The sequence below is a fragment of the Nomascus leucogenys genome, chromosome 10 (genome assembly GCF_006542625.1).
Source record: "Nomascus leucogenys isolate Asia chromosome 10, Asia_NLE_v1, whole genome shotgun sequence".
NCBI classification, from domain to species: domain Eukaryota; kingdom Metazoa; phylum Chordata; class Mammalia; order Primates; family Hylobatidae; genus Nomascus; species Nomascus leucogenys.
In genome coordinates this window covers 90,023,686-90,042,191 of record NC_044390.1, presented here as the reverse complement: position 1 = coordinate 90,042,191, position 18,506 = coordinate 90,023,686, and the positions used below count along the sequence as shown (strand labels likewise).

General features: G+C 54.1%; 2 protein-coding genes across 4 annotated transcripts in view; one reads left to right on the top strand and one right to left on the bottom strand.

Moving 5' to 3' along the window:
- VPS37B (VPS37B subunit of ESCRT-I) overlaps positions 1–12,456 on the top strand; it is a 32,532-nt gene extending 20,076 nt beyond the window's left edge. The window contains exons 1-4 of one of the 2 annotated variants that reach the window (XM_030821575.1): positions 4,877–5,468; positions 6,391–6,562; positions 9,201–9,283; positions 10,164–12,456. In XM_030821575.1, the coding sequence (XP_030677435.1) occupies positions 5,415–5,468; positions 6,391–6,562; positions 9,201–9,283; positions 10,164–10,655 (801 nt within the window). In that variant the 5' untranslated portion in view covers positions 4,877–5,414 and the 3' untranslated portion in view covers positions 10,656–12,456. Of the gene's footprint in view, positions 1–4,876; positions 5,469–6,390; positions 6,563–9,200; positions 9,284–10,163 lie in introns of those variants that run through there. The other variant, XM_003280710.4, reaches the window with a different exon arrangement.
- Positions 12,457–14,854: 2,398 nt separating this feature from the next.
- The window catches only part of HIP1R (huntingtin interacting protein 1 related), a 28,197-nt gene continuing 24,545 nt past the window's right edge, over positions 14,855–18,506 (bottom strand). For both annotated transcript variants that reach the window (XM_030821574.1, XM_030821573.1), the window contains exons 23-32: positions 18,279–18,389; positions 17,985–18,043; positions 17,751–17,781; positions 17,614–17,676; positions 17,299–17,399; positions 17,040–17,145; positions 16,749–16,872; positions 16,596–16,657; positions 16,269–16,475; positions 14,855–16,076 (exon numbers count right to left, since the gene is read on the bottom strand). In XM_030821574.1, coding sequence (XP_030677434.1) covers positions 16,029–16,076; positions 16,269–16,475; positions 16,596–16,657; positions 16,749–16,872; positions 17,040–17,145; positions 17,299–17,399; positions 17,614–17,676; positions 17,751–17,781; positions 17,985–18,043; positions 18,279–18,389 — 912 coding nt within the window. In that variant the 3' untranslated portion in view covers positions 14,855–16,028. The remainder of the gene's footprint in view (positions 16,077–16,268; positions 16,476–16,595; positions 16,658–16,748; positions 16,873–17,039; positions 17,146–17,298; positions 17,400–17,613; positions 17,677–17,750; positions 17,782–17,984; positions 18,044–18,278; positions 18,390–18,506) is intronic.

Genomic DNA, 18,506 nt, shown 5'->3' with positions numbered 1-18,506 from the left:
TGTCACTTACTTAGTTGTTGTAAGTATTATATTACAGTATGAAGGGGGAAAAAAGAACTGCTATGAGTATCTTTCCATGAAGAAGATTTAGCTTGGAAATGTGGGCAGATTTGTCTGCCTTTGTGTTTAGGAAGGCACAATTATAATTACAGATGGAGGAGCTAGACACTGGCCAGCTGGAATCAGAATTTCACATTGTAGAAGTGTCTGGTCTGGAAAGCATCCACGGGAAACCTACACCCTTGACCCAGCATTGGCCACAGAGCTGCAGGCGGTCTCCCGCCCCTGCCTCTGCCCCTGTGTGCCTCTCCTTTGTAGCAGCCATGGCATATGCAGAGGGGACTGTAGATCTCTTTTCTTTCTTGCTGACTTAATTTTCTACTACACTCCCCCAACCCAAATAAAGAAATAATGACATGTGCATTTGAGATAGTGTGTGGTTTTTTTGTTTTTTTTTTTTTTTCTCTTTCTGAGATGGAGTCTTACTCTGTTGCCCAGGCTGAAGTGCAGTGGTGCGATCTCAGCTCACTGCAGCCTCTGCCTCCCAGGTTCAAGCAACTCTCGTGCCTCAGCCTCCCCAGTAGCTGGGATTATAGGCACCCACCACCACAGCTGGCTAATTTTTTTGTATTTTTAGTAGAGATGGGGTTTCATCATTTTGGCTAGGCTGGTCTCAAACTCCTGACCTCAAGTGATCCACCCGCCTTGGCCTCCCAAAGTGCTGGGATTACAGGTATGAGCCACCGTGCCCAGCCAGACTGTGTTCTGGGAGAGTTACATATATTAATGTAAGCATCCCAGAAGATAAAAAGAGACCTCCACATTTCTGCCTGAATAAGTATATATAAGAAACTTTTTTAACTTAAAACCCTTTTTCTACAAAGTTATGCATGCTTGCTCTAATGAATCAAACACTGTGATAGTTAAAAGTAGAAAGTGGGAAGTAAAAAAATCACACCACTCGGGCTGCTGCTGTTACCCTGGGGTGAGCATGCTTCCAGAGAGTTCTCTGTGCTTATGCACGGATGGATGGGCAGAAATAAGTTTAGACAAGCCAGGTCCTACTACAAATGCTGTAATCAGGCATCTCATTTTTCTTCACTTATGAGAAGTAGTGGAAACTGAAGTGAAACTGAGTAAATTTATAAGAATGTTTCTTTACCACAGAGAGATTATTTCCTGAAAAGACTTTTCTATGGTTAACAAAAAGGATCATGAGAATGATCAAGAGGTTGGCGTCACTGTTTTCAATTTCAGGTGCCTACCATGAAACAAAGACAGTGGCAACTTAAGATTTTTTTTTTTAGTTTGATGGTTCCTAAAATAACTCTCTAAGCATTCTCAGATTTACTGTACAGATTTGGTCACAGACACTGAGGCTGGAATCAGTCCGAGAGGGGTGGAGAGCCGGGTGTATGTGGCCGGAGTGGCTGCCATCTGGGCCTTGCTGAGTGGTGTGTGCTGTGCCCGTGGAGGCCTCCCGGGCCTGTCCTGGCCAGTTTGCCTTTGCTTTGCAAATGAACAAAGCTGTTGTTTCTCCTCCCCTTTTTTTTTTCCAACTGTAACAATGAAAAGATTGAGGAAAGAGTTTCTGCATCGATTGTAGCATCCAAGGTGTGTTCTGGGGCAGGTTTTGAGTGTTAAAAAGTTTTATCCAATGCTTAAGAAAAGACATCCACCTTCAGCACATGCATCCTGGCCATTGTCCCCACTGCCATTATCCTGCAGGGTGCTGTGGGTATGCTCTGGGTGGCCACTTAGAATTTACTGTATTTGTCTGGGTGTGGTGGCTCATGCTAGTAATCCTAGAACTTTGGGAGGCCGAGGCAGGGAGATTACTCGAGGTCAGGAGTTCAAGACCAGCCTGGCCAATGTGGCAAAACCTCGTCTCTACTAAAATTACAAAAAAAAAAAAAATTAGGTGTGGTACACACCTGTAATCCCAGCTACTCGAGAGGCTGAGGCACGGGAATCGCTTGAACCTGGCAGGCGGAGGCTGCAGTGAGCTGAGATGACACCACTGCATTCCAGTCTGGGTGACAGAGCAAGACTCTGTCTCAATTTTTTTTTTTTTTTTTTTTGAGAGGGAGTCTTTCTCTGTCCTCCAGGCTGGAGTGCAGTGGCGCGATCTCGGCTCACTGCAAGCTCCGCCTCCCGGGTTCACGCCATTCTCCTGCCTCAGCCTCCCGAGTAGCTGGGACTACAGGCGCCCGCCAACACACCCGGCTAATTTTTTTGTATTTTTAGTAGAGACGGGTTTTCACTGTGTTAGCCAGGATGGTCTCGATCTCCTGACCTCGTGATCCGCCCGCCTCGGCCTCCCAAAGTGCTGGGATTACAGGCTTGAGCCACCGCGCCCGGCCGACTCTGTCTCAATTTTTTAAAAAATTTATCGTATTTATATAAAAACATCTGAATACCCAAAGGATATAAAAAAAAATCACTGCCAGTTTAACAGTCCTCAGTTGGAGGTTTGTTTGTTTGTTTGTTTTTGAGACGGAGTTTCACTCTTGTTGCCCAGGCTGGAGTGCAATGGCACGATCTTGGCTCACCGCAACCTCTGCCTCCCAAGTTCAAGTGATTCTCCTGCCTCAGCCTCCGAGTAGCTGGGATTACAGGCATGTGCCACCATGCCCGGCTAATTTTGTATTTTTTGTAGAGAAGGGGGTCTCTCTCCATGTTGGTCAGTCTGGTCTTAAACTCCTAACCTCAGGTGATCCGCCTGCCTCAGCCTCCCAAAGTGCTGGGATTACAGGTGTGAGCCACTGCACTCGGCCTCAGTTGGAGTTTTATTTGGCCTCTTTTGATGCCTGGTGGCTTGTGTGTGTCCTATACAAAACAAATTGCCTTTTTTCCCCAGATCCCAGAAATGTGGACACGTGAGTTGTGTTTTTATTATAGTCCACGCTTTCCTTGTGTTCTTCTCCTCTAGGACTTTCTAATATGTAGGACAAGTGATTTCGACTTGACTTGACTTAAACCCTACGGAAATAAGATTTTCTTTGTAGATGCATTTTTATGGTGAAACTGAAGCAAAAGTTTTCAGCTTAGCGGTATGTATCAACAGGGAGCTTTGAAGACAGTATCCATGCCTGGGCCCCCTCCTGAAGAGCTTGACAGGTAGGGGTTGGTCGGGACATTGAGATTTTTAACAGCAGCCTCCCTACTCCCCAGTAAACAGGGATCGTAAGGCACAGCCGAGGCAGACTGCTGTGGGGTAGTCTAGGCCGCGTGCTGGAATGTCGGTCGGTGCTGCATCGAGTGCTAGTGCTGTCTTTCAAGTGGTTGCGTGGGAGACCTGCACTTGCTGTGTGCTACCTTGACTGAGGACTTTTGAGGAAATTCTGTTTGACAATTACTTTGAGGTCCAGCGTGACACCCTCCCTCAGACTCAGTCTCTAGTGACTTTCTGATGGGAGCGCCTCTGCTTCATCAAGGATTGGAGGCACTTAGCGCTCAACAAACTTAGCTCGCTTTTTTTCCTCCACAGTTTGTTACCTCCCTTATTTGCCAGGCTTGGCTTTGAGTGAATTTTGGCTTTTTGGGGGTTGAGGGGGGCTCTCTGATTCATTCAGCAGATCTTCACTGAGTGGCAGATGTGTGCAAAGTGCTTGGGATGCCAAAGACAAGTGTGTCGTCTGTATTTAGTGTTGGGACAGACAGTGATGGAGACAACAGATTTAATCTTCACTGATGACAGTGACGATGCCACGAAAGACGTGGGCGCTGACAGAGGGTGGCTGCTGGTGTAGGCAGGATGATTAGGGACCTCCTTTCTCAGAACTGACCGGGAAGAGATGGTGGGGACCAGGCCATTTGGGGCCTCACAGATCAGGGTTGATGAGTTTGGCTCCATTTATGCTGACTCAGTTTATTTGAGGGTGGGAGCACTCCTGTTTCTCAGAATTCCCTGTGCCTAACCCCAGGCGTGGCAGATAATACTTGCTCAGTAAATGTTTATTGAACAAATAATTGATTGAGAATGATGGAACACACAGAACTGTGGGGCTGGGAGCAGGAGCGCGAGGCTTGTCTCTGAATGCAGCCTGGACGGCGTGCCCTTCTCCTCATCCGCCAGGTGAGACCAGCAGGAGAAAGCCATCTCAGCAGTGGTTGGTGGTGGTATTTATGGTTAAATTTTATTTTGAGATGCTCATAGTTTCACATGCAGTCGTAAGAATACAGAGAGATCCTGTTTCCCCTTCTCCCAGCCGCCCCCTGGGTAACATCTGGTGAAATTCAACACACTCTCAGCACCAGGATCGGGGCACTGATACTGCCAGGACACAGAACATCAGGACGGCTCCGTCCCTGGGCAAATCCGTCATGTTGGCCTTTTATAGTCCCACACACGCCGCTAATCTGTTCTCTATTTTTGTGATTTTGTATTTCAAGGGTGTTGTGTGCATGGGGTCGTGGAGTGAGTGGCCCTTTGGGGTTGGCTGTTTTCACTCAGTGTGATTCCCTAGAGCCTTCTCAGTCCTGCCAGGCAAGTTTCTTCCTTTTGCCGCTGAGTGGTATTTTGCGGCCTGGCTGGCCTGCAGCTTGTTTAACCATTCAACTGTTAAAAGACACCTGGGCTGCGTCTAGATTTTAGTTGTTACAAATAAATGTTGCCCTCAACAGTCCTGGGCAGGTTTTTGTTGAATGTAACTTTTCATTTCTCTGATATAAATGCCCAAGAGTACAATTTCTGGGTCATAGGGTAGTTACATATTCAGCTTTATTAAAAAGTGCCTGTTTTCCAGAGTGGCCATACAGTGGTTTTTGTTTGTTCTTTTAAATGGCTTAACAATGGAAGGAAAGCCGCTTCTGCAGGGCCTGGCATAGAAAGCCCGTGGAGAGCTACCCTGTGGGTGGGGAAGGGGGTGATGGGAGCCCCACTGCTTACCAGAAACCCGAGTGAAACTGCGTCTTTCCAGTCCCAAGATTCTTCTTTTTTGCTAAAGATATCAGAAGAGATGAAAGCATTTCTACCACCCACATTTCGGGGACACTCCTAGCTTTTACTTTGGAGTTGGGAGAGAGGTTTGGTTTTCATTGTCATTTAAATCCTGTCGGGTTTTCAGCAGAGCCTGATCTTTAGGGCCCTGGGTACAGCTGTCGGTCTGGAGATGCAGATCACTCTCTGCTGAAAAGAGCCCTCCTGCTGGGGTTAGGGATCTCCTGATTGAGGCATGGATCCAAGGGCTTCTTTCTTTGTTCTCTGATTCCCTGAGCCTCTTCCTTGTGTGTGTGGTGCGTGTGCACTTGTGTGAGCGCACCAGGAACCATGACAGCAATCAACGGGTATGACTGGGGGTGGGGAGCAGAGGCAGCATGGCCAGGAATCTATACTCGAGCTACCAAGAGGAAGGAAGTCGCAGCAAAAATAGCCTGGGTGGGGTGATAGAAAATATTAAAGGGAAAACGAGATGACTGGGATGGGGTTGAAGAGCTGCTTAAAGAGAAACAGGGACACACACTGGGTAAGGAATCGCGTGCTCTTGAAACTGACGGTGTGGAAGGAAAGTGAGGTGGCGGCGGCTGGGCTGTGGTAGAGGAAGCCGATCAACCAGTGAGTGAAAAGGGAACTAGGGTACCCACACGTTTGTGTTTTTTATTTAAACTTTGGCTAAGTTTTGCTAGGAGCATTTTGCCTTTTTTTCTCAGACCTTCTACTCCTGTCTTTCTCCCCTAAGTTCTGGGCATGTGGCTTCTTCTCTACCTACCAGGGTAGCCTGTCATTGCTTTAAAGGACAAAATGAAATCCCCGATGGGCAAAATATGTCCCCCCTCTTCCCGCACTTTTGGTCGGCTTTGCTCACCCACCAACAGCTAGCTGGAAGGCTCAGAAAAGCTGGGGTGGGCATGGGAGACACAGACGAACCCCGGTGGCTGGAAACACTGTTCCTTCCCAGGGTCTCTTCAGCTTGCTGGTTGGACCTCTTAGCCTGCTTATGAAGCCTGAATTGACATCATGCCGACTGGTCTCCTGCTGATAAGTGATTCCTTAACTTCCTCTGGAGCAGCAGAAACTTGTTTTGAAAAAAATCAGATTCTAAATCTTTACAGCTGTTTACTTCTGCAAGCACAATGGCCTTAGTAAGGAATTCAAGTCACAGCGCAGCCGTGGCAGGGAAGGCTCTGCATGGAGTCACAGGACAAAGCCTGTCCTGGAAACGTGCTGGAAGGAAGTTGGCCTCATTCTTTACGATGGGCAGTAGCTCCAAATGAGAAACCAGGGGGCTTGGCTCTGGGTCGGTAGCATCTGCCTGGCATGCGGTGCCAGCTGTGGAGACCAGTGAGGCGGCAGCAGCCGCAGTGGGCTCCTGGGGTGTGCGTGGGGACCTCCAGGGGTTTAGGAGCTGATATACTTTTGATTCTCATCATCTTGTGTGTTCCTTGCAGACGCAGAATGTTCAGCTTAACAAAGAAATGACACTTGCCAGCAACCGGAGCCTGGCAGAAGGAAACCTTTTGTACCAGCCCCAGCTGGACACGTTGAAAGCACGCTTGACCCAGAAATACCAAGAACTCCAGGTTCTCTTTGAAGCCTATCAGATAAAGAAGACCAAATTAGGTAACTTTTTAAGGGTGATGATTCGAGAATAAAGAGAGAAGGACACATTTTCAAGCTATTACCCTACTAGGAAAGAAATATTATGGAAAAATTTCAGGTTAAGATAGCGACTCTACTGCAATGAAGAAATAGCTTATGTATATTATTTATTTACTTTTAGAGACAGGGTCTTGCTCTGTCTCTCAGACTGGAGTGCAGTGGCACAACCATGGCTCAGCGCGACCTCCTGGGCTCAGGTGATCCTCCTGCCTCAGCCTCCTGAGTAGCTGGGACCACAGGTGTGAACTACCCCAAGCAGGCTAGTTTTTCATTTTTTTGTAGAGAGGTCGTCTTGCTATGTTGCCCAGGCTGGTCTTGAACTCAAGCCATCCTCCTGCCTTTGCCTCACAAAGTGCTGCTATTACAGACGTGAGCCACTGTATTGGACTAGTTTACATATGGAATATGGAGGCCCCCAGACCTGTGGCCTCTCTGCACTTGCGGTTTGAGAGGGCAGGGTGTATAGCAGGACTGCCCCCTCCTCCCAGTGGCCCTGACTGGTGGCGGTGACTGCTGAGGTCAGCCCAGGTCCACACGCACCTTCAGGGTCTGCAGCGTGGAGCAGGTGGCAGAAACGTGGGTACCTCGGGGCAGTTACCGGAAAGGGGGCTGGAGATTAGGAGGAAGCCAGCCAGTTTAGCAGTCACCAGTTTAGAAGAGGAGACTTAACCAATTTTTAAATTCAAGACTCCACCTTCTCTAAACAGCATAGAAAAAGCTTTCTGAATTATGATATTCAACAGATGTCTTACGCTGTTTGCCCATTTGTCTTATGCTGTTTGTTAATAGTAAAAAAAAAAAAATACTCATCACTGGAACACTTTATTTTAATGACGTACTTTAATTTGCAGCCATTAGGAGGAGACATCAGAATTAAAGATTGTTAAGCATCCTGAGTGCTTTTGATAGTTATCAAAGGGACATTTAGATAAAGTCGGAGCTGGGTGTGGTGGCACACGCCTATGGTCCTAGCTACTTGGGAGGCTAAGGAAGGAGGGTTGCTTGAGCCTTGGGGATTGAAGCTGCAGTGAGCCATGATTGCAGCCCTGTACTCCAGCCTGGGCGACAGAGCGAGACTATGTCTCCACAAAAGAAATGAAATAAGCCAGGGCTGGTGGTGCTCGCCTGTAGTCCCACCTACTCTGAAGGCTGAGGCCACAGTGAACTGTGATTGCATTACTGTACTCCAGCCTGGGTGTGACAGAGACCCCATCCCTTAAAAGAATTTGGGTTAAAAATCACCTTCTGCAGTGAGGTTTACAGTGATGTCTGTCACTACTTGCTATCATCTTGTCATTTTCTCCATTAACTTCAGTAAAAATTTACGATCACACACCCAAACCAGAATGACAAAAAGTAAAAAGACCGGCAGTACCAAGTGCTGGTGAGGTGCCACACATCTGTTGCTGGTAGGAGTGTCCGTGGGTCATTTGGGGCTTGCAGGCTGCACCGCCACAGCTGGCTCCTTTTCTCATTTCACCTGGGGAAGGTTGTTGGGTAGCACCTACTAAAATTAAGAGTGTGTATGCGCAGCCGGGCGCGGTGGCTCACGCTTGTAATCCCAGCACTTTGTGAGGCCGAGGAGGGCGGATCACGAGGTCAGGAGATCGAGACCACAGTGAAACCCCGTCTCTACTAAAAATACAAAAAAATTAGCCGGGCGTGGTGGCGGGCGCCTGTAGTTCCAGCTACTCAGAGAGGCTGAGGCAGGAGAATGGCGTGAACCTGGGAGGCGGAGCTTGCAGTGAGCCGAGATCGCGCCACTGCACTCCAGCCTGGGTGACAGAGCGAGACTCCGTCTCAAAAAAAAAAAAAAAAAAAAAAAAGAGTGTGTATGCGCTGCAGCTCTGCTCCTGGGTGTATACCCAACAGAAGCAGACATTAATGTCTCTCAGAAGATAGGTACAAGCATGTTGTATCTTTATTACCTTACAATAAAATTTGGAAACAATAAAAATGTCCGTCTACAGAGTGATGGGCACATGAAGTCTATTTACACAATGGCACACTACACAGCATTGAAAAGAAATGAACTGATTCACAGACCTGAGCAGGGTCTCAGAGATGCGGTGCTGAGTGGAACAAGCCAGCAGAGTATGTCCTGTACTCTGATTCCAGGATGTGGTGTCAAGACCAGGCGGAGCTCCTTTGTGGTGGTGGAGGCCGGCGTAGGGATTATCTGGCATGTGCAGTGGGTGTGAGGGCGCCCGGTGGAAACGTTCTGTGTCTGGATCTGGGTGGGGGTGGTTGGGGATTAAACACGTGGAAATTTGAGTTACACACTTAAGATGTGTATGCTCGATGTAAGTTACCACTCAAAACATAAAGGAAATACAACGTGGCATGATGAGAATGTCACTGCCCCATGTTTGAAAACAGCTGGCTCTAGAAGCAGCTGGTGGCACAGGTTACTCTGACATGGGATGTTGGCCCCTGGGCACTGGCTTGGTACACTTGTTCCCCTGTAGGTTTTCAAGCCTTTCACATTCAGCTTCCTGGAAAGGAAGGTGCAACCCTGCTGTGGTCTGTGTGGACGGCATCATGAAGGGCTTTACCTGGACACCTCTCACTCTTGTCATGCCTCTTGCTTCTTTTCCAGACAGACAGTCTTGCAGCGCTTCCTTGGAGACCCTGTTAGCACTTCTGCAGGCAGAAGGGGCCAAGATTGAGGAAGACACTGAGGTAAAGCCAACCAGCCTTGGTGGAATCCTTGGGGCACTTTGGGCAGTCACTGAGCCCACTGCCTCCAGGGACCGTGAGCGCCACACTGCCACGGCCAGGAGGTGGTGCCTCCCAGGTGTGCGGGCTGTATGCCAGCAGGCAGCCTGGCCTGTGTGCTGGGGAAAGTGCCAGGCAGGGGTCCAGGGAGCAGCAGGGCGAGTGAGGGCAGGTCCGAGGGAGGGTCAAGAGAGGGCATGCGTGCCACCCTGTGAACGCCAGCCCCGGGGCCAGTGGCGAATTATCACGTGCCGTGGTTCAAGGGCCAGCTGGGGGCCGCAGAGCTTCTGGGACACGTCCAGCTGCGCATTAGAGCCTTGAGCCTCGCCAGGCGATAAGGAAATGAGTCAAGGTCGAATGTTGCGCACTTGTCGCAGGCTGGGGCCGGCAGGGTCTTGCCAAGATAGGGCTGGGTTCGATGAACTCTGAAGCCTTGCGGGGCCTGGTGGGCACAAGTGTCTCTGTCTTGCTTACCCACCCAGGGCGAGTCTGTCAGTCAGGGTGCAGCTGGGTGGAAGCAAGGAGGTGTTGGACTCCAGCGGGCTCGAGAGAGGCCTGGGACCCAGGAGTCGGAGCCCTCACCCAAAGGCCAGCTCCTCTGCCTGTCACGCTGGTGGTGGGGTGTGCAGCAGGGTTGTTGTCCTCTCCACCTAGTGGCAGCTCATGCTGAAGCCTGAGCCCATGACCTGTGAGATCTGGAGCAGAGGAGCGAGGCCCTCTGGGTGGTTACAGGGAGGGGGCAGTGTTGGAAGCAGCTGGGCGTTGCCTCTCCTTGTGCCTAGACCATGAAGGGAGCATCCTCCCCATCTGGCTGTCCCTGTAACCAGGTTTCTGCCTCTTTCAGAACATGGCAGAGAAGTTTCTGGATGGAGAACTTCCTCTGGATTCCTTCATTGATGTTTATCAGAGCAAACGGAAACTGGCCCACATGCGACGGGTGAAAATCGAGAAGCTCCAGGAGATGGTGCTAAAGGGGCAGAGACTCCCGCAGGCCCTGGCCCCGCTGCCCCCCAGGCTGCCCGAACTGGCACCTACTGCCCCCCTTCCCTACCCTGCCCCAGAGGCCAGTGGGCCCCCCGCTGTTGCACCTCGGCGCATCCCCCCACCACCACCCCCGGTGCCTGCAGGACGCTTAGCCACCCCGTTTACTGCGGCCATGAGCTCGGGGCAGGCCGTGCCGTACCCAGGATTACAGTGCCCGCCCCTGCCCCCCCGCGTGGGCCTCCCCACTCAGCAAGGATTCTCTTCGCAGTTCATGTCCCCGTATCCGCCACCTCTCCCCCAGAGACCCCCGCCCCGGCTCCCTCCGCACCAGCCGGGTTTCATCCTCCAGTGAGCGCCGGTGCGGTCCTTCCCGGGAGACCTCCGCCTGGCATGTTGTGCTCTGCTCACGGGAAGGAGGCTGGAGGTCCGCTCTGTGCCAAGGGCTCTGGGGCCCTGGGCCAGCGTGTCTGTCTGATTTTAGGACTGTAGGTCAGTGGTGAGTAGTAGGAGCCCAGGCTTTGGGCAACAAGGCAGTTGTGTGTGCCGGGTTGCAGCCTGACACCTGTGCGTTGCATCGGTTTGCGTTCTCCCTGTGATTTCTAAGTATCTTAGCGTTGATGAACTCATGTTTGGGAAGAAACAGGCCTCTCCCCCAGTCCCATTTAGAATCGTGGTCCTTCCATTGCAGTTTTATTTAATGAGCATGGTTCATGATACTTATTTTATTTTCGAAAGACAGTCCTATGTGTCTCACCCACCGGCCACTGCAGCCCTGGTGAGGGCGGGTGGGCGCCGGCCGGCCGGCTGGCCGGCTGGCCTGGAAGTGCGCCGTGGCCGGGCCATCACCTGCGGCTGCGTTGTTGCTCACTGAATCTGTTGGGGAGAGGTCACCATAGTCACCGCCTGACCTGGCTGCTGCTCTTGCTTCAGAGCCACAAGCAAAGTTTGCACTGGGCCCACTGCCGAGTCCAGAGGCCAGAGAACGGCCACCGGTGTGGGAGGGGAGTGCACGAGTGGGACTTTGCACGGCAAATTGTGTCCCCAGCTCCTCCTCTCCCTCCTGCCTCGAGCCGGCCCTGAAGGTTTCTATGAAGAAATAATCCCCCAATATTTTTACTACGTGTGTGATTTTCCTGTTTTATATTGAAAAAACTTTTTTGACACTCCCAAGACCATTCAGGGAAATTTTATAAAAAATGCAGATACTGTCTTGAGCAGATTGAAATGCCGATGAAGTGGATGCAATTTCCTTTTGTGCAAGCAGTGCACGGTGCCCCCCTCGGGTGTCCGTGCTGTGCCTTAGCTTCCCCAGGTGCCAGGACTCACACCTGCTAGGGGCTGGGCAAGGCCCCGGCTCTGCTTTCTCTGAAGGGCTTGTCCAAGTTCATTGTTCTGTTACAGGTGGTCAAGATGTCCGGCCGCCTTGACCCAGGCTACCCTTAGCCAATGTCCTCTGCCCCTGGCTGGCTGGTGGCTGGACTTCAGGGTGGGCAGCGTTAGGGGCTTGGCGAAAGCCCGCCCCATGGGATTGAGGGACGGGGCTGCACTCCGACCGTCTGCACCTGCTCTTCCCCCTACCCCTGTGGGACCTCATCTTCACATGTGTGCTGAAGGCCCAGGGCCCAGCAGGGGGGTGTCGCACCTGTTGACAGAAAAGGCCAAGGTGCTTACCGGTGGACCTTCTGGCCCGCCCCTCCCCTGTCACTTGTCAGGCATCCAGGGCCCTGACCTGTGCCTAGCCACCAGGGTGACAGAAGGCAGAACTGAAGCGGGGTCTGTCCCAGTGGGCCACAGGCCAGGCCACTGCCTTTTGTCCTCAGTGACCGTACATTCCTGCTCTCGGACTTGAACTCTACTGTAACTGTTTTCTTAAAGGAAATGAAGCTGTACAGGACGATTCACTGCCACGCCAGTCAGGCGGGCTTGCCATGTTCTGTGAATCTCGAGTGAGCGGTGCCACCCGCCCCATACCTCCGCCACCAGCCGCTGTTGGGGATGCCACAGCCTGGCCACGGTTGCAGCCAAACGTGAGCTTGGCATTGAAGTTGCAAAGGAGCCCCTGGCCAGGCTCGCCATCGCTGTTCAGGGCCGCGTCCGGTGCTGTGGCTGTAAAGCTGTAGGACCCTTTTTAATAAATAGAGAATTATTAATAACAGGCCTGTCACTTATTTACTTGGGGATGTGGATGTTCATGATGTCTGGTTCTGAAACATCAGTGATCAAAGTTCCAGCAGGGAAGCTGGCTGGGATGTCTGTTTTTGAAGCTGAAGACGAAATCTCTGCCTATCCAGGGCCTCTGGCACAGGCGGGGCCTCTTACCCTCTTGGTCACCAGAGTCTCATAAACAGCAGTCACGGACAGAGCATGTTCTGTGTCTAAGAGCGTGTTGTCAGGATCACAGCCACTGTGTCCAAGTAGGGGACTGAGGGTGACCTCAGGGCTCAGGCTGTGCCTGCTCTGTCCATGAGGTTGCCACCGTGTGCTATGTGAATGGTGGTACTTGTTAGGATTTTCTGTGTTGGTTTTTAGTGGGAAAACCAGTGGCTCTGATGTTTTGCTTTGGGGACTTGCCAGCAGGTGTTTCAAGAAGGCAGTTGCCTCTGCCCACTTCAAAGCCCAGTGGGTGCTGCTTCCTTCTCCAGGCTGAGGAGGGGACCGTGCAAACCCTGCCTCCTTGCAGAGCTACGGAACTGTGCCCTGTGCCCGCCGCCCCGGCTGAGCCGTGCGCCTGTAGCTATGTATGCCCGCCGCCCCGGCTGAGCCATGCGCCTGCAGCTATGTATGCCCGCCGCCCCGGCTGAGCCGTGCGCCTGCAGCTATGTATGCCCGCCGCCCCGGCTGAGCCGTGCGCCTGCAGCTATGTATGCCCGCCGCCCCGGCTGAGCCGTACGCCTGCGTCCTCACCACCCCAGCTGAGCTGTGTATCTGGGTCACAATGCCCCTGCGAGGGACTTGAGGAACTGAGATGAGAGCAAGCTCACCTGTTGCTGTCTCTTCTAATAGCTGCCATTCCTGGCACATCATTGTTCTATGAGAATGTGCAGGAGAAATTTCTGTGGTTTTTCTGTGAGGAAGAGGGAAGCATTTCCTGAGAAGCCAGTTAGCCTTAAAAAAAAAAAGTGTCTGATAGTTTCATTCTTCCCAGTGGCTGCCAGGAAGCTTATGGCCAAATCTGTTGTCCACTCCAGTGAGGATGCTGGACTTCACAGTCTTGTGGCTCATGAACCTTGCTTTGTGGGAGCCTCTCCTCCCGCTGTGTGTCCCGTTCACAAGGAGGACCAGGGAGAGGCAATGACAGGTCCAAGAGGGTGGGGGAGCAGGACCAGACCCCACGCTCCTGCTTTCTAGCCCCACACGAGGCAGCCTTTTCAATTAAAGGTTTCGGCCAGGCACAGTGGCCTGTAATCCCAGCACTTTGGGAGGCTGAGGCTGGGGGGCGGATCACTTGAGATCAGGAGTTTGAGACCAGCCTGGCCAACATGGCAAAGCCCCCATCTCTACTAAAAATACAAAAATTAGCCAGGCATGGTGGTGCATGCCTGTAATCCCAGCTGCTCGGAAGACTGAGGCAGAATTTCTTGAACCCGGGAGGAGGTTGTAGTGAGCCAAGGCATGCCACTGTATTGCCGCCTAGGTGACAGCAAGACTCCATCTCAAAAAGTTTGGTCATTGAGGACTCAAGAATGATCAGTTAAGTGTTGTCAGTGCCTGTGGATTTTCACTGGTTTGTATCTGGTGGAGAATCAGTTCTGTTAGTGTTTTCTGAAGCCATCTTGCTGTGTAAACAAGAGCCAGGCATGGGGTCTGTCTTAGCCCTCGTGGTCAGTTTGCAAGGCCCTTTCACCCTAACCACCCGGCACAAGCACCCTGGCTACGCAGCCCCAGCTGAGGCCCCACTTCATCTTTCAGGAGACCTGGGCACAGGTGGGAGGCTTGTCTGAGGGCATACAGGAGCCAGCCAAGGGGCCTTTTCTCTCCCCTGACCCACCCTGTCCTTTCCATAAATGCCAGTGATCTTGGCAGGGGGTAGGACAGAGTGAGCTCACCCACCTCAGCGTTCCCTCTGGCATGTGCTCCTGGGTAAAGTGGGTGCTTGCAAGGCTGCCACATGCCCAGGGACTGAACACCCTTCCAGGTTTCCGGTAGGTGCAAAGGCTGTGTGTGGCCATGGCTCAAGCCCAGGCCAACCGGGAGTCAGGGTCCCCACCTTAACTTAGCAACTGTCAGGCACGGTCTCAGACACACTGAGGGGGTCAGCAACTGCTGGGGGCCCCAGGGAAGCTGTGGGCATCAAGGCTGGGAGTGCAGGTGGCTCTTGGCCTCCTGTGTAAAAGGAGGGCCCTGAGGCCCATAAATCCTCCCAGAGATGCAAGGCGGGGACACAAGCCAGTGACAGCCCTGTTGAGCTTTTCTGCAGTCCCAAGTACTCTAGCATTAAATGCAGACATGAATAGGTCCCCGCCCCAGCGCCTGGCCAGGGCCTAGACAAGGGAACACATGTCCCTAGAGGAATGAAGAGCCAGGCACAGCCCCCTCCCTCTGGGGCATCAGTGACAACAGTCAAAGTGCATTTTATTGCCAACAGAACACTTCAGGAGGAAATGCTAACACAAAGCCAAGGGGCTCATTTTTGCTCCTCCTGACCTTGGCCAGTATTTGGTAGCCTTTCTAGAGCACAGGGTGAATGGCTAAAGGGCTAGGGCTGGGGCTGGGGGCAGGGTGGGGGGAGCAGGAGGGCATGGCAGCTGCTGGCTTTGTCCTCCCAGCCTGGTCCCACCCCTCCTGCCACTCCCCTTGGGCTCAAGGGACACACATTCGTTCAAATCTGATGGGCAAAGCCAGGGCCTAGCTCGCTCCAGCTGCAGGGTCCCCTCCCTGAGGGCCCTGGTCCAGCAGCTGGGTTTCTGGGCTTTTTCTGGCTGAGCTGGAGGGCCCAGGGCCAAACCCACTCTCCAGAGGGCTGGAAACCACCCCTTCAGGTGGGCAGTGGGGCGCAGCCAGAACGGGGGAATGGAAAACAGGAAATGGGGGTGACTGCAGATTCCAGCTGGAAATGGAAACTCCAGGAGTGAAGGTGCGCCTGGGCCACTATGTCTCACCTCACTCCCCAAAAAGCGGCCCCTTCCAGCATCTGACCTCTCCTGGGGGCTCCCATCACGGAGGCCCGAGGGCCAGGCCTGAGGAGTAATGGGCGACATTCCTCTAGCCCACCCAGAGCCTGGTCTGTGGAGACCACGCAGCTGGAAGGCCTGGTAGAAATCAGTGCCCCAGAAGGCCAAAGACAGGATGCCTGACCCTCGTCCCATCAGCCAGCACAGGCTGTGTGCTTTCCGTCCATCCACGACCTTCAGGAGTCCAGAAGGCAGGGAGCCCCATGCTGGCCCGGTTTCCCAGTGTGCTGACTACAAACGTAGGAAGAAGAGCTCTAGCTCGGAATATTAAAAACTCTTATTTCCTGAAGAGTTGAGGCTCTGGCCTACTGGGTCCTGGCTGCACCCCAAAGTTTCTTCTGCAGGTAAGTAAGAGACTCACATCCAGAAGCACCACCCACATGGCCCAGGCCCCTGCAGGCTCAGTAAGGGCCCGGGGCCTTGAGGACACTGATCCAGACGGTGGGGCGGGAGGCTTGGGCACCAGGTGGAGGGGCAAGGCCCCTCGGTCCTGTCAGGGCAGTTGCAGAGGCTCAGGCCTGTCTACCAGCCACCCTGCTTGACCCCTGGGGGGTCTAGTAGTTCACGAGTTGAGCTGGGTAGATGCCATCCTTTCTGTCAAGCTGTAGGGGTTCAAGGTGGGGGGGTCAGTGGTCACGGCCAGGCTCCTGGGGCCCCACCTCTCCCTTGAGCAAGCTCCTCCCTCCACGTTGTCAGTGGTCCCTGACTTCCCCAGGGATGTGCACCATGTGCCCCTCTAGGGCTGGGGACGGCACCCCCATCCAGGAACTCCCCCATCCCAGTGCAGACGGCACCTGGTGGTCCTGTCTGGGGGCCACGCTGGGCTTCTGGGCCAGGGGTGGTTTCTTGGTGGTTACACTTCGGGGGGCAGCGCTGGGCCGGACGGCCTCCTCCTCTCCAGGGCTGCCTGATGCCCCAGCCAGCACGTAGTGTTGCTTCCGCAACTCTCCCAGCCGCATGCGTTCAGCCTCCAGCGTCTTCTCCAGCTCCAGGACACGCACCTGTAGCCACACGGCCTGCTCAGCCCAGCCCAGCCCAGCCTCCCCAGGGAGCTCTCTCCTGGGTCCAGGCTTCACCCGAGGGGTGAGCTCAGAGGTCACGGGGCAGCCATGGGCACCTACCTGGGTCTCCATCTCCTGCTTCTTCAGCTTGATGAGGGACAGGCCAGAGAAATCCATGGTGTCTATGGCCGGAGAGCAAGGGAGTGAACATCTGGGTGCCCACCCCCATTCATCCTCGGGAGCCAGTAGCCCCCCTTGGCACCTGGCACTCACCTCTGTCCTCAATCTGCTCCTGGCCTGACTTGGTGGAGGCCACTACATTGGCAGCCCTCTCATTGACTGTGCGAGAACATTCCTGCAGGCGGCTCAGGTGGGGGCTGTGCTTGTCGGCCTTCACCTGAGGGGCGAGGGGTCAGGGTGGGGCGAGGGGTCAGGGTGGGGCGAGAGATCAGGGTGGGCCCAGGTCTCCCAGCTCAGGGCAGCAACAGGCCTGGGCTTGGCAGCCACAGCCCAGGCCAAACTGGGCCCAGAGCCCGGTGTGCTGCCGTCAGCATGCAAGCTCACCTTGGAGGCCGCCACGAGTTGGGCCGTGCTGGCTGCGATCTCGTGGGAGCAGACGATGAGCTCCTCATACTTGCCCGTGTGAAGCACCACTTTGTCAGCCGCCTCCCTGCGAGGCAAGGGCCAGTCAGGGCCAGAGTCTCTGACCCCATGGACGGCTGGCGCCACTCCACACCCCGTCTACTCCCCGCACCGTTGACCCCCAGACTGCTCCAACTGGCAGGCAGCAGCCCCCTGCCCACCCCTACCCAGGGCAACCTACACCAGCTGTGTGGCTCCCCAGCCCACAGCCTTGGAGGCTGAGATGAGGCCTTCGGTCCAGCGTGAGTTCTTGGCGTAAAATTCCTGCTGCGTGGCTGCCCCCTAGTGGCGACGGGAGAACAGGGCAGGACGTGCCAGTCAAGGACACTGAAGGTGGAAAGGGGTCCTCAGGGGCCCTTCTCCCCCTCACTGTGGCCATAAGGCGCATCCCTGAGGCCTCCCTGTGGTAGGGGGTGGGGGGTCTCATGCCCAGGGTGGCCTAGGCTGGGGGTCAGGCTCCTTGTTGACTGTGCCCTGCTGCCGGCCGGCCCCTCACCCTGCCGCTCTCCACGATCTCCTTCTGCAGGCTAGTGGATGTCATCACCAGGAGCCGGATGGCCTGCCGAGACCAAGACAGCAATGACTGGTGGCCCTCCAGGTGCAGATCCCCCCACCCGGGTCACAGCCCCTCACCTTCATCAGGTCTGTGCAGGAGTTGAGGATTCTGGAGGAGAAGAGAGACTTGGCTGCTGCTCTGCAGGGCAGCCCACACGACACCATGGCAGGCCTGGCCACAGCAGGGCTCAGCAGGTGGGGAGGGAGTGTCTGCTCTGAGCCAGGCCTTCCTTTCCCATGAGCAGAACAGTTGGGGGCAGAACCTCAGGGGCCATGGGGGGCTGAGCCTGGGGGGACAGAAGAGGGGCTCACCTCTCGTTCACCTCTAGCTTCACCCCCGAGCTGGCGTGGCGCGCCTGGTTCATCATGTCCTGCAACCAAGAACAGAGCCGTGAGCTGGCTGGGAGGAGGGGACTGTGGTCCTGGGAAAGCCAGGGCTGCCTCCTGCCCTCTCAGCTCTGACCTCACAGGCCCCTGGAAAACGCCATCTGTCCCCTGCCTGGAGACTGTGAGCAGGAGTTGTTACAGCCTGTACCCAGCCCAGTTGGGGCCTCTAGCCCCCAAAGCTCCACAGGAATGAGGGGAGTCCCCAGATCCCATGCTCACCTCGATCCTCCACACGGCATCTTCAATGGCTGCGGATGTGGCCGCCATCTCCTTGTCGACCATGGCCCCCAGCTCCTCCTGCCGCACATCTAGGCTCTTGGGTTTCAGTTCCTGGTGAGGATGGGAGTCAGACAGGGGTAGCCTCCATCCCCCTCAAGCCCACGGGCAGCCTGGGAAAGAGGTTGGGGGCCACAGGGATCGAGGAGGGTGCATGGTCCCCACCCTGTG